The sequence below is a fragment of the Hemitrygon akajei genome, chromosome 8 (assembly GCF_048418815.1).
Source record: "Hemitrygon akajei chromosome 8, sHemAka1.3, whole genome shotgun sequence".
Taxonomy (NCBI): domain Eukaryota; kingdom Metazoa; phylum Chordata; class Chondrichthyes; order Myliobatiformes; family Dasyatidae; genus Hemitrygon; species Hemitrygon akajei.
Genome location: NC_133131.1, coordinates 95505866 through 95522172, shown reverse-complemented (window position 1 = coordinate 95522172; position 16307 = coordinate 95505866). Strand labels below are relative to the sequence as shown.

At 34.7% G+C, this 16307-nt stretch overlaps 1 protein-coding gene across 2 annotated transcripts in view; it reads left to right on the top strand.

Moving 5' to 3' along the window:
• col1a2 (collagen, type I, alpha 2) overlaps positions 1-16307 on the top strand; it is a 51137-nt gene that overhangs the window by 18855 nt on the left and 15975 nt on the right. Inside the window, exons 16-34 of one of the 2 annotated variants that reach the window (XM_073054211.1) lie at positions 870-923; positions 2750-2848; positions 2949-2993; positions 3083-3181; positions 3276-3329; positions 3452-3559; positions 4186-4239; positions 4391-4489; positions 5130-5183; positions 6336-6434; positions 7502-7555; positions 9006-9059; positions 9405-9458; positions 10457-10510; positions 12037-12081; positions 12176-12274; positions 14724-14831; positions 15429-15482; positions 15576-15629. In XM_073054211.1, the coding sequence (XP_072910312.1) occupies positions 870-923; positions 2750-2848; positions 2949-2993; positions 3083-3181; positions 3276-3329; positions 3452-3559; positions 4186-4239; positions 4391-4489; positions 5130-5183; positions 6336-6434; positions 7502-7555; positions 9006-9059; positions 9405-9458; positions 10457-10510; positions 12037-12081; positions 12176-12274; positions 14724-14831; positions 15429-15482; positions 15576-15629 (1341 nt within the window). Of the gene's footprint in view, positions 1-869; positions 924-2749; positions 2849-2948; positions 2994-3082; positions 3182-3275; positions 3330-3451; positions 3560-4185; positions 4240-4390; positions 4490-5036; positions 5091-5129; positions 5184-6335; positions 6435-7501; positions 7556-9005; positions 9060-9404; positions 9459-10456; positions 10511-12036; positions 12082-12175; positions 12275-14723; positions 14832-15428; positions 15483-15575; positions 15630-16307 lie in introns of both variants that reach the window. The other variant, XM_073054210.1, reaches the window with a different exon arrangement.

The following is a 16307-nucleotide window of genomic DNA, read 5'->3' as shown; positions in this document are numbered from 1 at the left end:
ATATTCCCATCAACTACTCCACAGACACCAGAGAATATATAAACTCCATGCCGACGGTGCCCGAGATCCAGAATGAATCTGAGACTCTGGGGCTATGTAGCCAGTTGTACCTCACACTGATCTTTGGGTTATCATGTATTTAACATTATGCAGATATCTTTAAGTGGAAAATTATGTAAGAATTCTGCAGTTCAGTGGCTCCTGTGGAGAGCTATTCTCTTTGAGAGTTCAGTTTGGAAAGACTAAGCTATAATTGTTTCAGCTAACATAAACTATAGCAAGTGGAACTTCTTCAACTGGAATGTGATTGTGGTTCATATACTTCCCTGTACCCACAAGAATAACAGGAAACCCTGATATTCAGTTAAAGATATGGTATATGGGAGGAAAAAAATAGCCTTAAGTGTTAAGCATAGTGTTTGTGCTTACCCACTGTTGTTTATACTCACCTCTTATACATTCAATTTTTGTTTTCTATAGAGTGAAATGGAGGGAGATGGTTGTAACTGTCTCCTATCCTCACACTGAAGCATTTCTGCAACAGGTTGCACATTATTAACATAAAAGTATAATATCAAATGATGTTAGCTGATAAATAACTTTGATTTAAATTATTATTCATGGTCATCCATTAAATGATTGATGGCATAATTTGGGATAGGAGAAGGACTATCTCTGGAATATTATCTCTCTAGGCACATACATCTGATCTGAATTTCTGACCTTAAATGGATTTAACTATCTTCTCCATTGTAACAGTCTTTAGCAACTTTGCTCAGGAAGATATTTGAGAAATAATGAGTTGCTTGGCATATTGCATTTGTAAAATGATTAGAAGGTAAATGTGTTTTGTTGTTGTTGGTTTCTAGGGACCCATTGGTTTAGCTGGTCCTCCAGGTTTCCCAGGCATTGCTGGTCTCAAGGTAATTCAATATTTTATATTCTCACAAATTGTGAATTTCTGAGTGATGTTATTTGAAAGTGAAATTTAATGGTACATAATTATAATGATTGAGGGATAGGTTAAATTTTTATATATAAATATTAGAAACCATATCTTAAATAAGTTATTTACAAATCTATTAGTCACCACTATAAAATAGTACGTCTTTTAAACATTCTTTAAATCATATCTTGATTAGAGTTCACACAGTACTGTTGTAAAGCAGATGGTTCTTAATAAATTACAATAACTGATTCTATTACTCGAATAGAATGTTACACAGACCAAACGTTTAACTTTTTACTACACAAATGTAAAAGTTGTTGCATTCAATATTGTGTTAAGGTACATAAAGTACAATACTAAGTTGTAAATTCCTTAAGTAAGGTAATTATGAACATTTTATCTCAAGAACGCTTTCTAGAAAGGCTAGTGCAAACAAGAATAATTATTTGAGTTTAATTTTCGGTGAGCCACATGGGAACCAATATGACGTATACCACTACAATCCGAGGAGCAATACTCAGAAGCTGTAATGTGGCCTCTGTTTATTAATTAGGTTTCTCAGCTGCACCAAGTGTTCTTTCTGTGCTTCCCTTTTCGATGATTCTGAGGTTACATAGCTGCTTTGCATCACTGGTGCATCACTATATACACTAATATATACACAGACACGCCATTTTAGTGTCATAATTGTAAGTTAACATGTGTGTAAGATAGACTCTCATAAAATGTTAAGTCACGACCATCCTTCAATTGGTAACTGTTACAATATGTTAGGAAATAGATATTAATAATGCAAATCTTACACTTTTATTAACATTCTTGGGAAAACTTGTTGAAACAACAAAACAAAAAGTGATTATTTCTTGGTGTGGGTATTCAAAATTAAATTAGTTATCATGTTCATGTAGAAATTGACCAAAAAAATTATTACTGCTATACACACAAAATGCTGGTGGAACACAGCAGGCCAGGCAGCATCTATAGGGAGAAGCGCTGTCGACGTTTTGGGCCGAGACCCTTCGTCAGGACTGCTATACTGCTATAGCTTATTTCATGTTGTGAATTATCAAGGCTAGCTCTCCATAAAATTATTGTGTTTCTCAGCTAGTCGCTGTAGAAGTTACAGATTTAATTTTCTACTACTACAGATTTGACTTTTTTCAATACTCAGAACCACAATTAGTCAATAAAGTGAAGGATTCATATATGATTGTCCATATATAAACCAAGGAAAGGAGACTTTATACATTAATAAATTAAATTATTGAACTTGAGCAACATAAATGTATAATTCTATGTCATTGCCCTGATAATTAGGTTTCAAATAATTCGGATTGCTAAATAAAACCAAAGGGACACCTTTAATGAATTGGATTAAATGTTCTTCTAATGTTTTGAAACTTGCAGTTTGGTGGCTAAAAAGACTAACAGTAACAATATAATTTATTCCAGCTGTAAAACATTTTAAGTTTTAGGCCATTTTCTGGATGCTGGTGAAATAAGTGTTATGTACTGATTTATATTTTTATTAGGTACATGAGATCCACTGTATTTATCATTCTAGTTGCTTTGGAGTTTTAATAAAAACAAATTGAGTAAACACGATAGGAAATAGTAATGCCCTTTGGAAAGCAGAAATGGTGAGTAGTGTTCAGAAGTCATATTACAGATAGAGGAGCTTATTGTATAGCAGACAAGCCAAGTACTTTGTGAATTAGCAGTTAATAAATACTTTATACCTGTGATTACAATCTACAATGAATTCACAATCTGACTTGCTTTTATTTCTGTGTAATATAGGGTGAGGTTGGCCCGGTAGGTCCAACTGGTCCATCTGGTGCTCAGGGGGTGAGAGGAGAACCTGGTGTTGCAGGTCCTGTTGGCCCAATGGGTCTTCCTGTAAGTACTTGTCATTGCAATACCATTATTGCGTTTTGAGACTTGACTTGATGCAAATGAAATTATTCCTCTTGCTATATTCATTTTTTTTAAATCCTAGGGCAATGCAGGTAACAACGGTCTCGCTGGATCAAAGGGTGCAATGGTAGGTTTACATTGGGCACACATCTTCAATGACTCTTCAATTGCTTTCTCATGTATGCAATATTGTTCTTGTGTTTTCTTTACACATAGGGTGCTCCAGGTATCGCAGGTGCTCCCGGCTTTCCAGGAGCCCGTGGTCTGCCCGGCCCTGCAGGTGCTATGGGTCCCGCAGGTCTTAGAGGGCTCCCTGTAAGTAAAATATGCAAAGTAACTGTATAAGTACTTCACCCAACTGGAGGCAATAACTGTATTTGTAATAACCCTTTTCTTTTATTCTCCTTAGGGTGATCCCGGTCCTCAAGGTATCAAGGGTGTGACTGGTAATAAAGGCGAGCCTGTAAGCATTTTTTGTCTTATGTGTTCATTCTCATATAGTTGGATATTTTATTCTGTAATTTTGATTGCCTTGAAATTCCCTGCCGACTGCCAGTAACGTCTGCACTTTTCTGTGAAAATCAGGGTGAAGCTGGACCTGCAGGTCACCATGGTCCATCTGGTGAACAAGGCAAGCTGGGTATCCGTGGTGAAGTTGGTCTTCGGGGACTACCAGGAATTCCCGGTGAAAGGGTACAGTTCACTTTAAACTTTAAAGACTAAACTATAATATATTCAGATCTTTAATTTTATAAACTAATCAACAGTTTGATACTGTAATTCAATAGTTTTAGTTACGTAACAATATAGTTGAGCTTCTATTTTCTGTTTTCAGTGAGCAAAATGTTTCTGACCTATTGAACCTAGCATTGTTAAGAATTTCAGAATTCTCACAATGTATTTTTAATTTTTTTAATACTATTGATTGTTTTAATTTTTAACTCTTCATGGGACTCTTTAAGAAAGACTGAAGGGTTTTGTTTATGCTGATCACAGAATGTGTTGTAATTTTTGCCTGCCCAACATGAGGCTATGCAATTTGTAATGATTTCACGCACTATAACTAAAAAAAATTAAGGTAAATGGGAAAATATTTCTGGATTATTGCTGTTTATTGGCAACTTCCGAGTAAGTTAACACTTGTAAAGTTCAAAAAGAGATATGGTTAAGTAGATAACAACACACACAAAATGCTGCCTGGCCTGCTGTGTTCCACCAGCATTTTGTGTGTGTTGTTGTTTGAATTTCCAACATCTGCAGATTTCCTCATGTTTGCTGGTTAAGTAGGTTTTCATTCTCGCTTTGAATTTTATTTTCAGGGTGCCGCTGGTAGCCGTGGTCCTTCAGGTCGTGATGGAGCAGCTGGTTCCATGGTAAACTTTGCTTTGTTAATACTAACAAATCAAGTAAAAATGAGAAATGTATTTTCTACAAAGTGATACTTCTTTCTTCTTATTAAATAATTAGATAGGTACATTTACAAAAGGCATTCAGAATAATTCCATTCTTCTTTGTCATTTCTAGGGTGCGGCTGGCAGACGTGGTGAAACTGGTCCTGCTGGTGTCAGAGGGCCTCCTGGTGACCAGGGTCGTCCTGGTGAAAGTGGTCTGCCTGGTCTACGGGTAGGAATCAACTAGAACCGTTAATACTTTACTAAGCAACTGCAGTATTAAGAGGCTCAGTAGAAATCAATAGAACTAAAAGATTATGGAATAATATTTCCTTTTATTTATATACTTAATATAAAAAAGTCTTCCTTTGATATGATTGTAGTTTATAATATCTTAAATTGATGACAGCATGTTTGTAGCCACTTTCAAATTTCTACTGAAAAGAAGAACAGGAAAATATTTCTATTAAAATCTGTTTTATAATTTAGATGTTTTAACTCGTGTTATAATTTTTTTCTGCACGATTATCTATTTCTTATCTTGGACAGGTATTCGATTGTGTTTTACATTTTTATATCTTAAACAGTCTTTGGAGTATCCAACTTCTGTTTTTGCCGATGAGTTATCTTCATTCTAAATTGAATTTAACTCTTGAAGGATTTTCATAGTTTCTTTAAATGAACAGATAAATTCAATGAAAACTTAAAATAATATATCTTAATTGTATATGTGATGGAATGAGATATAAAAGATCTTTGCCTTTCCTCACTATTTATAGGGTCGTATGGGACAAGCTGGTAGAACTGGTAGTATGGGGAATCCAGGTGTTCCAGTAAGTTTTCTCACCTTACAGTAATGTGTTATTTTTCAGGGTCTCGTAGGTAGTACTGGCAATATAGGTGCTCCAGGCAAATCAGGTCCTGCTGTAAGTTGGTTTTAGGTTTTATGCTCCCCATTCTTGACAGCTTATTCAATCTAATAGATTTGAATAAAGCATGGCAAATTGCATGGGAATATTACACTCGAATTATTCCCAGACATTTAAATAATAATTGGGCATTAATTATTAGGTTTTGCTAACCTTTAATGTAACATTATTTTATAAAAATTCCATTTGAATAACGTAATTTAGTTTTGGTGCAGTAACGGCAACTTCTGTGCCATTTAGTTCTACTAACGATTACTTATTTATAATACAATAACATTGTATACTCATCACTACTTAACCAAACTAAGCCCCTGTAACTTGAAACAATTTAATCATTGTTCAGCACAACAATTACAATTCTTAATTAAGTCAAAAAGGTGACTGTATTGTATCAGTAATTTTACAAAATATTAAGAACATGCAAATCATAAATATTTAGATTTGTAGATGACCTTTTAAAATGTTTTCAACAGCACAGCAAGAAATTATCTACGACTGGCAGTAAACAAGACAATTAAATTTCAGAAATACCTGAGGCAAAGCTTTAGAAAAGTCTTTTTAAGAATGTTTTGCCATTTTGGCGATTAGATCCTAATTATGCTGCAAACACAAGGAATTTAAAGTCACAATAATGATTGCTATTAGCTATCTCATTTTCTTTGATTCAGTCACAATGCTTATGTGCATTTCTGTCTGGTCATAATTAAGGTACTATTATCATCACAGTAACCCAAACCAAACCCCTCTGTTTCAGTCCAATATACTTTATAGATTAAAATACAAATCTGCTGACATTTATATATAATTGCAGGTAATATCAATAGATAATTAATGTGGATAGCTTCCTAAATTGATTTTCATATTTTGTTGACTAAATTATATTTTCATACAACATATAATTTGGCTCTCAGAATACTAAAGCCTACTAATGTTTTTGGTTTATGCATTTTACCTTGTACTACAATACCAACTACTATGTAATTACAAATTAATAACAAATAGAGAGTTTTTATTCAAATACCTTTGCATTTAGCAATAACATGCATGGAAGTAAAACCATAAACATTATAATTAATAAAACCATTGCAAGAAAAATTCATAAAGACTTGTGAAGAGCATTGTTTCATCGTCTAAGATTGTATGTTTCAGGGTGCAGTTGGTGAGGAAGGTCGCACTGGTCCCATTGGTCCTGTTGGCCCAAGAGGTCAGGCTGGTATGATGGGCTTCCCCGGTCCAAAAGGTGCTTCTGTAAGTAATAAAATCATTAACCTATCAGCAAGTATACTGATTGTCAAACATCATATCATGACGTTTTCTGAGTGGTTTTTACAATTGTGCTACTAATAAACCCTTTCCAAATCCAAATTTTTCAATATTACTGCTTACCTTAATGTCTAAATATATACTGCATAAAATTGGTTATAACTATACTGCAGGAAAGACAGCTTGATATTTAGGATCAATAAACAATGATTGGTGATTATTTATATATATATATCAACTGTTATAATCAGAATTAAGTAGTGCTCAGTATAGCCTTTTGTATTTACATCATAAAAACCAGCTTGTTGATCCAAATATATGCATTGATATTTCAGTCATTTTTAACAATGTCATCTGTGTGTGCGTGTGTGTGTAAAAGTAATAATATAATCCATATGTGTCTGTACTACATATCTGTGTGTGAATGTGAGTGTGTGCATGTGTGTGAGTGTGTGTGTGAGTGTGTGCGTGTGTGTGTGTGTGTGTGTGTGTTTGAGTGTGTATATGTTTCCGTTGTATGTGTGCATATTTGTTCATGCATGTGTGTGTGTGTGTGTGTTTGAGTGTGTATATGTTTCCGTTGTATGTGTGCATATTTGTTCATGCATGTGTGTGTGTGTGTGTGTTTGAGTGTGTATATGTTTCCGTTGTATGTGTGCATATTTGTTCATGCATGTGTGTGTGTAATGCTTGTTTGTGGGGGAATGTGTTCGTGTGTAGTGTTTTTCTGTGTGTGTGTGAATGTGTGTATGTGTGTTTACCAACCAGACTTAGTGTTGACCATATCCTAACATGGCCTGTGGGCTTTTCTCTGGCATTGTGGTCCCTGTCCTATTTAGTTCAGCTGAATTACAGAAGTGCTGGATGTTAAAAACACTTATTGATCGTCACCTGCTCTGTGACCATCAAATGTCTCAGAATTAAATTGTGAATTTTCATTCAGAAACAAATCTTGTTAGTTATGTCAGATAATTAGAGAGTCAGAATAATTGGTAGAAGTTTGCTTTTGAAAAAGCTAAAGATTAATGAAAACAATTTGTCTTATTATCCAGGGAGCACCTGGTAAACCTGGTGACAGAGGAGCTGTTGGTTCTGCTGGTGAAAGGGTATGTTTAATGACATAAATATCTCTGATGATTAGTTGCATGAACAATGCATAAACTAAAACACATTGTTTAATATATGCACTGTGTAAAGCTTATACACAATACAGTCAAATGTCATTGTTCCTGTTTATCTACTTTAAGTGTAGTAGCATATAAGGATATAAGCTACTCTTCTGATACTAAATGCCTTTATTTTCTCTTAAGTTTCTCAGTCTATATATAAAGCAGAATATTAACATATTTTAATTAGATGGACTTATTTAATTATTAGCATAGAGTTATTGACAAGATCGATACAGGTGACTTCTGACCATTAAAGTTTGAAATATTTAGACAACTTCACAAATTTCTCCAGAATTTATGTTTTTACTTTAAAAGAATTTAATCACATTTGCCGGAAATGCAACATATCGACTTCTACAGAAATAAAATTGACCATCAAAGTAGGAGAGGGTAGACTTTCAGTCATGTGAATCAGGATTTATATGTCATTATTTCATGGCATAAATCAAGTGATTTTCTTAATTTCCCAAAAAAGTGAGTAATTCCTTGGAAGCATAGGGAGTAATTTCCATTTCATGCATTGAGGTTGCAGCTGCTGCCTCCCTGAGTCACTAAGCACCTATTATTTCCAGCTTTGCACCTTATTTGATCTTTGCTGCTCAGAAGGGATTCTGTAGATGCTGGAACCATTGAGCAACACAACACACACTAAGTGCTGGAGGAACACAGCAGACGAGGCAGCATCTATGAAGGGAAATGAACAGTCAGAATTTTGGTTCAACACCCTTCTTCAGGACTTTCCATGAGTATTGATGAAGGATCTTGGTCCAAAATGTAAAGAGGTGAATGAACCCCCGCCCCCCCAAACATCATAAGAACCTCAGAACTGAAAATGTATTTATTACAAGTCTCTCTGTGCAAATAGATTAAGCTGCCTAATGCTTGTCATATCTGGGGCATATTCCATTCATATTTTATTCAACATAGCAATCATCCTCCTAAATCTCTAATTTACATATATAAATAAACTCTTTTTACTTAGGGGAAGAAATGCTAGAGACTACTGGGCCACAATCCTTCAAGGCAATGGACAATGATTGAAAATTGTCTCCAAAGCGTAGGAGAAAGGGAAATCATTCCCATTATCTTAAAAAATTGTTCTTAAAAATAAAGTTGCTGAAGCTCCTAAACCAAAGAATAAAAAAAGACTGAAAGTACATTTACAAAAATGCAGAAAAGAATGTTAATCAGTTATACCTCAGGAAGATCAGTCATAGAATATAGTAGCAGGGAGATCTCCAACAGTGACAACATTAATTTTACCAATTCATTCTGACATTTAAACAGCAGCACTAAACATATATACAATAAGGAGTGACAATAAAGAATGTTTAGTGATATAATAATTGCACTAACAACATTTTCCTCTGGTTACTTTGTGCTTCAGGGTGCTCCTGGCAAAGATGGTGAGACTGGAGCCCAAGGTGCTACTGGTGTTGTAGTAAGTAAATCATTACTGATCTGAAAACTGTCCTGATTTTAGGTGGAATGTAAACATTGAAATCATAGAGCATGAAAGATGTTGTTTTAAAATTTGTTTTTAGTTGCACATTATGTTTATTTAATATATATGTTCAAGCAAATAGACATTGATAGTAATGAACATCAAATTTGATGTTGATTTTTAATTACAACAAAATGACAGATTTTGTTAATGACAACATAATTACAAAATTGATTCATTTAATTTTTAACTTATTACATGCATATATAGATGTCACAATAAAAATTTAGCCAATACTTAACTACTTTGTAATGCAAACGGTTTTATTGTTGCTACCCTTAGGGTCTTACTGGTTCTAGAGGTGAACAAGGACCCTCAGGCAGTGCTGGATTCCAGGTTTGTTTCTGAATATGGATTTCTTCCTACTGACAAGGGTAAAGATAGAATGTTGTTATAAATAACACTTTCATATAATGAGCATAGAATAGGCAAAAAGATTTTATCATAGATGTATTGTAAATATTTAAATGAAAATAAAGACTTGTAGGTCTTTGCCCAAGTAAAAGGCAACAGATGATGATGTGTGTTCCTAACTGAACATGGCTTGATTTTCTGTAGCAAATGCAACAACACTATTTGAATCATTTTCATAGTTCTTTTGTTTTGCTTTGCAGTAGACATTAGATTAATACTGTCAATTATAATATCATTTTGTAAATTCTGAAACTGCAAGTTCCAAATAGGTAAACAAATGATTACCAAGTCTGAATCTACTCAGCTAGTTGCAGGCTGTAGTTAGCTAAAGGTATAACCTCTGCTACCCACTTGGATTCCACCTAAAATATATTAACTAACTCTTCATTTCATTAGAATGCAATAGGTTTTTAAATGAAACAGATATTCCTGAGAAACAGCACTAATGAATTAATTAGTTCTTGAAATGACAAAAAGGAATATTTGAGATTAAATATTTGCAAAATGTTAAATATAGCTGAAGGGCAAATGACTGGTGACAAAGATGAAGAATATCTGCATTGATTAATACTAATGATGGGCTGCATGCTCAATAATATCATTGTATCATGCTCAGTTTCCTCTTTGTTTAGATTTTTGTTCCACTGACAGTATTAGAGAGTTGGATCTGATTCCATAACTTATGTATTTTCATCTTTAGCTATATTTCTGATAATTTACAGCCTTCAAAATTTAGTACAGCTTTTTAGAAAGATCTGACATGAGGCAATTTCTCATTTTTCAATTCTTAAATGAAAAGTAAGTTAAAATATTTTATAAATGTAGACTACTAAATGATGTTTAAATATTAAAATCTTTAGTATTTGGAGTTAATCTCAGCAAATATTAATGTCTAGTTTTTATTTCCTCTTTCACTTTAGGGTCTCCCTGGTCCTTCTGGTGCAGCTGGAGAACCTGGTAAACCCGGTGATAGGGTAAGAAAACAACTAACTGACTAATCTATGAAACACAAATATAACACTTATTATTTGAAGCTGAATGATTTGAAAGAGCGTACAAAGTACTAAAGTAATGAACTTTGACAAATACCGCACAAAATCAAGCAACAAGCATTCACCACACTCATTATTGGACCAGGCACCCAAATCCTGAGAAGAAATATTTTAAAATTCACAGGTAGCCGCCTTTAAAATATTATTGGTAAACTACCTACAGATTTATTCACTTGGTCCTCACAATCTAAGTTAAGCAAATGTCAGTATAATTTTTTAAGCACCTCTAAAGTCAAAGTAAATTATTGTAAGTACTCACATATCACAATATACTACACGAGATTCATTTTTACAGGCATTTATAGGAAAATAAAGAAATACAATAAAATTTGTCAAAGACTATACATATGTAAAACTGACAATTACCCAATGTGCAAAAGAAGACATATTTGTAGATATATTTGCACATTATTTGCATATATAAATAATACTGAGCACATGAATTGTAGAGTGCTTGAAAGTGTGTCTGTAGGTTGTGAAATCATTTTGGAAATGAAGCGAGTGAAGTTATTCAGGAAGCTGATATTTCTAGAGTAATGATTGTTTCTGAACCTGGTGGTTGTGACTTTTATACCTCCTTCCCAATGGCATGGCCTGAATGGCTTGAAGATAGATGCTGTTTTCTTGTGGAAGACCTCTTTGTAAGTGTGCTCAACAGTAATATCATAAAAGCTTAGTGGACTGACCAGTTTATAGAAAGTTCCCCTGGGAGCGGTTGCATAGCAACTTCATCACCGACTATAGAATTTAGAGTGCATTTGCTCCAAGTATGCTGTAGGGCCCCTAAGTGCTAATAAGGCTGTAATGGTACACAAAATTCCAATGGAGCAAATGTCAGTTTATAAATCTGAGGTTCTGATCTTATTAAGATTAATTTCATATACAAAAATATTGAAGACAGAATTTATCCTGTTACATCTAACTAGCAATCATGTATCAATTAACCTTTCCTGTTAGCCTTTCACCACTCATTTACAGTCAATGCACTATAACACTACTTAAAATTATACAAAGTAAATTCTGATAAAGAAATTTAGTTTAGATTTTTATGATCACTCTCCATGTGATTCAATAGAATAGAATAGAACCTGTCTAATTTTCAGTGCTTTATGTCAATAGATTGAAAGTCAGATGCTTTGCATAATCTACACTCTATATGCTCTGCTGGATTCCAATTCCAACTCTCGGAGTTAAAATTTGCCTTTTATATTTGTGATATTCACACCAAAGACTGACCACTTTCTATATTATTCTTCACTATACCCTTTTAAGGGTATGGTTTCCTTCTCGAACCACCTCTCATAAATTTAAATTGCTCGTAGTAATTCAAGAGGAAAAACATTGTAATGGACGAGTTTGTTTATTTTTTAATATGAAATTGAATTTTACCATGTAAAGTGATACTTAAAAAAATTCATACATATTCTCCCCTTTTCGTTTCATCACAGGGTATCCGTGGTGACCCTGGGAGTCAAGGCACTTCTGGCTCAAGGGTAAATTGAACACTCTTCTGTGATTTTGAGCCTTGAGTTTAGCTAAGATTACAAATCATGACTTAAGTGCATACTTCATGTTTCCCTTTTTTAGGGTGAGCGAGGTGCTCCGGGTGAACGAGGCCATCAGGGTGCTGCAGGTCCTGCTGGGCCTCGTGGTGCCCCAGGTTCCCCTGGCAATGATGGTGCTAAGGTATGTTGAAAGTGAAACAATTCCACTGTTGCCTGTTTTCCAAAAGATTCTGAATAACATGAGAGATTTTACATTTTGTGTTATGAAATCTAAACATGGATATCACAACTATTCATATGATGTGAGACAAATCCACAAAACAGCTAATTAGTGATTTGAGTTGCTAAATTATTTTTTAAGAACTTTCACAATTTGATAGTTTCATTGATAGTTCACTTTGATGAAGGTTCAACTGCAATTTGATACAATGTTTAGTTAATCTAAATCTGTAGTATGGATCAATATTAGGCCATCATAATTTGAAGCTTTTTTCCTTCAGTCTAAGAATCATGATAAACATATTTGACATAGTAGTTTACAGAAAGTTGAAAAAGTTATTTGAGTAAATACATATCTGCATAACAGAAGAGAACTACTTAGCAGAACATTATACTTACATCCAATCAGAGATTACTGCATTTTGAAAAGTCCTGATATTTAAGGCACTTGTCAATTTAGTTGAGTGATATTCCTTCATTAACATCATATCAGACTAATTTGATCAAGGAAGCATAACCTTAAATATATGGAAAATATTGAAAGAAAAATAATTTATATTCATTGCAAATTCAGTTTCAGCAAACACATGTATAAATCATGTATAACTTGATTAAATCATGCATCAAACAAAAAAAAACTGGCTCCCGAATGAAGACTGACAAACTCATCACTCTCGCCTTTGTTTTTAGGGGTTATGCCACCCCTCATGGAATTGAAGCTGCATTCCCAGCATATCTGTATGAAGTCAAATACATTCCAGTGAGCTCATAACTTAACACCCTTTACTGCCAGGGAAAGTTAGAATATAAACATTGTGCTTATGAAAAATACCTGCAGGTTAATTTTAATATTTTCTAAAAAAAAAATTCCCATATTTTATACACACTTTATCAAAGGGAGAGAATGTTCACATCTTTCAGTTTCTCTGGCTTTCATTGGCCAGATCTTGTGGGGAAATCATGGCAGGCTCAAGATATGCGATCACAAATGCAGAATTCCCAAACCTTTCTCTGCTCTTCTGAGAGTCTAGAACTGAGTTTACTGATGAAGTTCAAAGTTGTAGTGATTATACGTGGTGCAGGACATTAAATCAGTGCAGTAGGATGTCTTCAAGGGGATAAGCAATGTATATATACTTAAGACCTCTTTAATTGTTTTAAATAATTTGATTATTTATAATTTATCATTTTTAATTTATTCAAATATTTAATTTTTTTTTCAACTTTGGGGTGGGGATGGGGGAACATCATACAATATGGATACAAGCCCTTTGATGTAGTGGGCTAACCATCAACCACCAATTTAAAATTAATTCCATTTTATTCATCCCTCATCCCCACTGACAGATTCTACCACTCACCCAAATTGTGGGGGCAATTTGTAGAGACCAAATAACTTATGAAAATACATAAGCACCTGGGGAAAATCCATATGCAGTCACAGGGAGACCGTGTAGATTCAACACAGAGATCAGGACTGAAACCGATTCTACTAGTTGAGCCACGTGCCAACTAACTGTTTAATACTTCACTGAGAGTTTGAAATGGCTTCAATTTTTAATTTTAATTCATTTAATGTTAATATAATTATTAAATAGTTTCATTTTTATTTATTTACTTATTGAGATACAGAATGGAACAGGTCCTTCTGGCCATTTGAGCTACACCACTCAGCAATCCACCAAGTTAATCCTAGCTAATCTCGCCACAATTTCAATGAGCAATTAACCTACCAACCAGTATATCTTTAGACTGTGGAAGGAAACCGGAGCACCCGGAGGAAACTCGCGTGGTCACGGAAAGAACGTACAAACTTCCTGCGGGCAGCAGTGGGAATTGAACCCGGGTTGCCCATACTGTAATTGTTGTACTAACCACTAACCTTTTTAACAATTAATGTTTTCAAATACGTAGTTCTTAAAAGCCAGCAAGATTCATAGCTTTTGATTACTTTGACAGTCAGATAAGTTCAGGGCATATCTTTGCTGCCTATTACTGTTTTAGTCAGTAATTCTGATACTAGCTTTGCCCTCCACTCTCACTCTGAGTGATCTGACACCTGTGCAGAAGGTATAGCCTCACCACTGAAGTGGGAAACTGCATCTTCCAGCAAAAGATCTACAAAAGTATGTGTGGACTTGATCACTGGATAGCAGAAAATGTAGCAGGCTCATTATTCTCTGCAAGGCTAGGGCCCATGCTTCAATCTTCCATGTGCAAATTGCATTTAGTTTTGTCTGACTTGATCATACTGATTGGACTAATTTTTAATCAGCCAGAACACTAATAGCTTTTCAAATACCTAATTTGCATTTCAAATGCCTTTGTGAGAAGAAGAAAGTGGGCTGTAGTGATTGGAGTACAAGATACCAACTAACGCTCAGCAAAATTGGTTTCTTGTTTCTGATTAGGGTGAAGTTGGTGCTGCTGGTCATGCTGGTGCTCCAGGTCCTCAAGGTTCTATGGGTATGCCAGGTGAGAGAGGTGCTGGTGGAACTCCTGGTGTTAAAGGTGAAAAGGTAATTCTTTTTCCATATTTGAAGTTTTTTTCCCTAAAACTTTACAATGTTCTTCATTTCTTTTATTTCTTCCTGGCTATAGTACACAGCATGTTATTCACTATTCTGAATGATAACTCTTGCAACCTCTTCTATGCTTGCTATTGTTTGTTTTGTGACTACGCCTCATTCAATAGGCGGATTAAAAAATCAATAATACCAAGCTGTCCATATTGTGTTGGCAACACTTTGTACTTCACATCTGAAATTCCATTCTACTAGCTTTAAAAGAGGCAAGTTTCGAAGGCAGGACACAAGCACTGCTGTTTCTCTATAGCATTACCAACCAGAGATGGATTATTTTGTCTAGACACAGTTCTGACATATAGTTTTGTTTTTCTTTAAGATTTTAAAATATTTTCTAAGATGGACATGTAAATCCAGACAAGTGTAGCTCATGGCTAATTCATATTGTCCAAAACTATGCAGAACTATTCACATTCTTGAAAGCAATTTATTAAAGAAATCGTAGATATTAAGATGCAATAATGTGTGTTGTCATTTCTTATTTCTGTATTATCCTACGTTCAGCCTAACTCATCATGCATTTATTTTTAGGGTGAGCTTGGTCCAAGAGGTGCACAAGGAAATCCAGGCATGGATGGCCCACGGGTATGTGGTAGTCGACAATTCTTTGCCATAAGTTTGGGTTTTTTTTTGTTTTTCATATCACTCCTATGGCTTATTCGCTGTCCTATTTTATAGGGTGCTCCTGGTTCTGCTGGTGCTCCTGGTCCCGCTGGACCCCCTGGTGACAGGGTAAGTTTCTGAAAAACGTTATTCATTGCTGATGATCTTTACTGTACCCGTTTCTCTTGACAAGTTCTCATATAACTTTGCAAATATTTGCAAAAATTTGTCAGGCATACCCTGACAAACCTAAATTTAATTTGGGAAACTGCACTTTATTTTGTGAGATTTATTTAAAATGTCCAAGAAATGTGTGTGGTGGATTATAAATGAAAAATAAATTAAGATGGATTGAGAACTGACATTATTGAGGGGTGGTCTGCAGGCCCTTGCAAGTAACAAGGCAGGTGAATAAGGCGATTAAGATGGCAAAAGAGATACTTGCCTTAATATGTCAGGGTATAGAATACAAAAATAGGAAGGGCATAATAGAACTCTACAACACACTAATTGGCTACAATTAGAGTACTCTATACAGATCTGATCAATATATTACAGATAACACAGAAGATACACATAGTGGCCAATCAAGAATAGTACAGCAGTATAGCAATATCTTACATGGTACAGCACTACCTCTCAGCTGCAGGGACATGGGTTCAGAATTGACCTGGGTGCTGTCTGTGTGATTGTCTGCATATTCTCCTTTTGACAACCGGGGTTTCCACCAGGTTTTGAGGTTTCTCCCCACATCCTAAAGATGAGCTAGTAGGTTAATTGACTGTTGTAAATACAACGCTTATAATG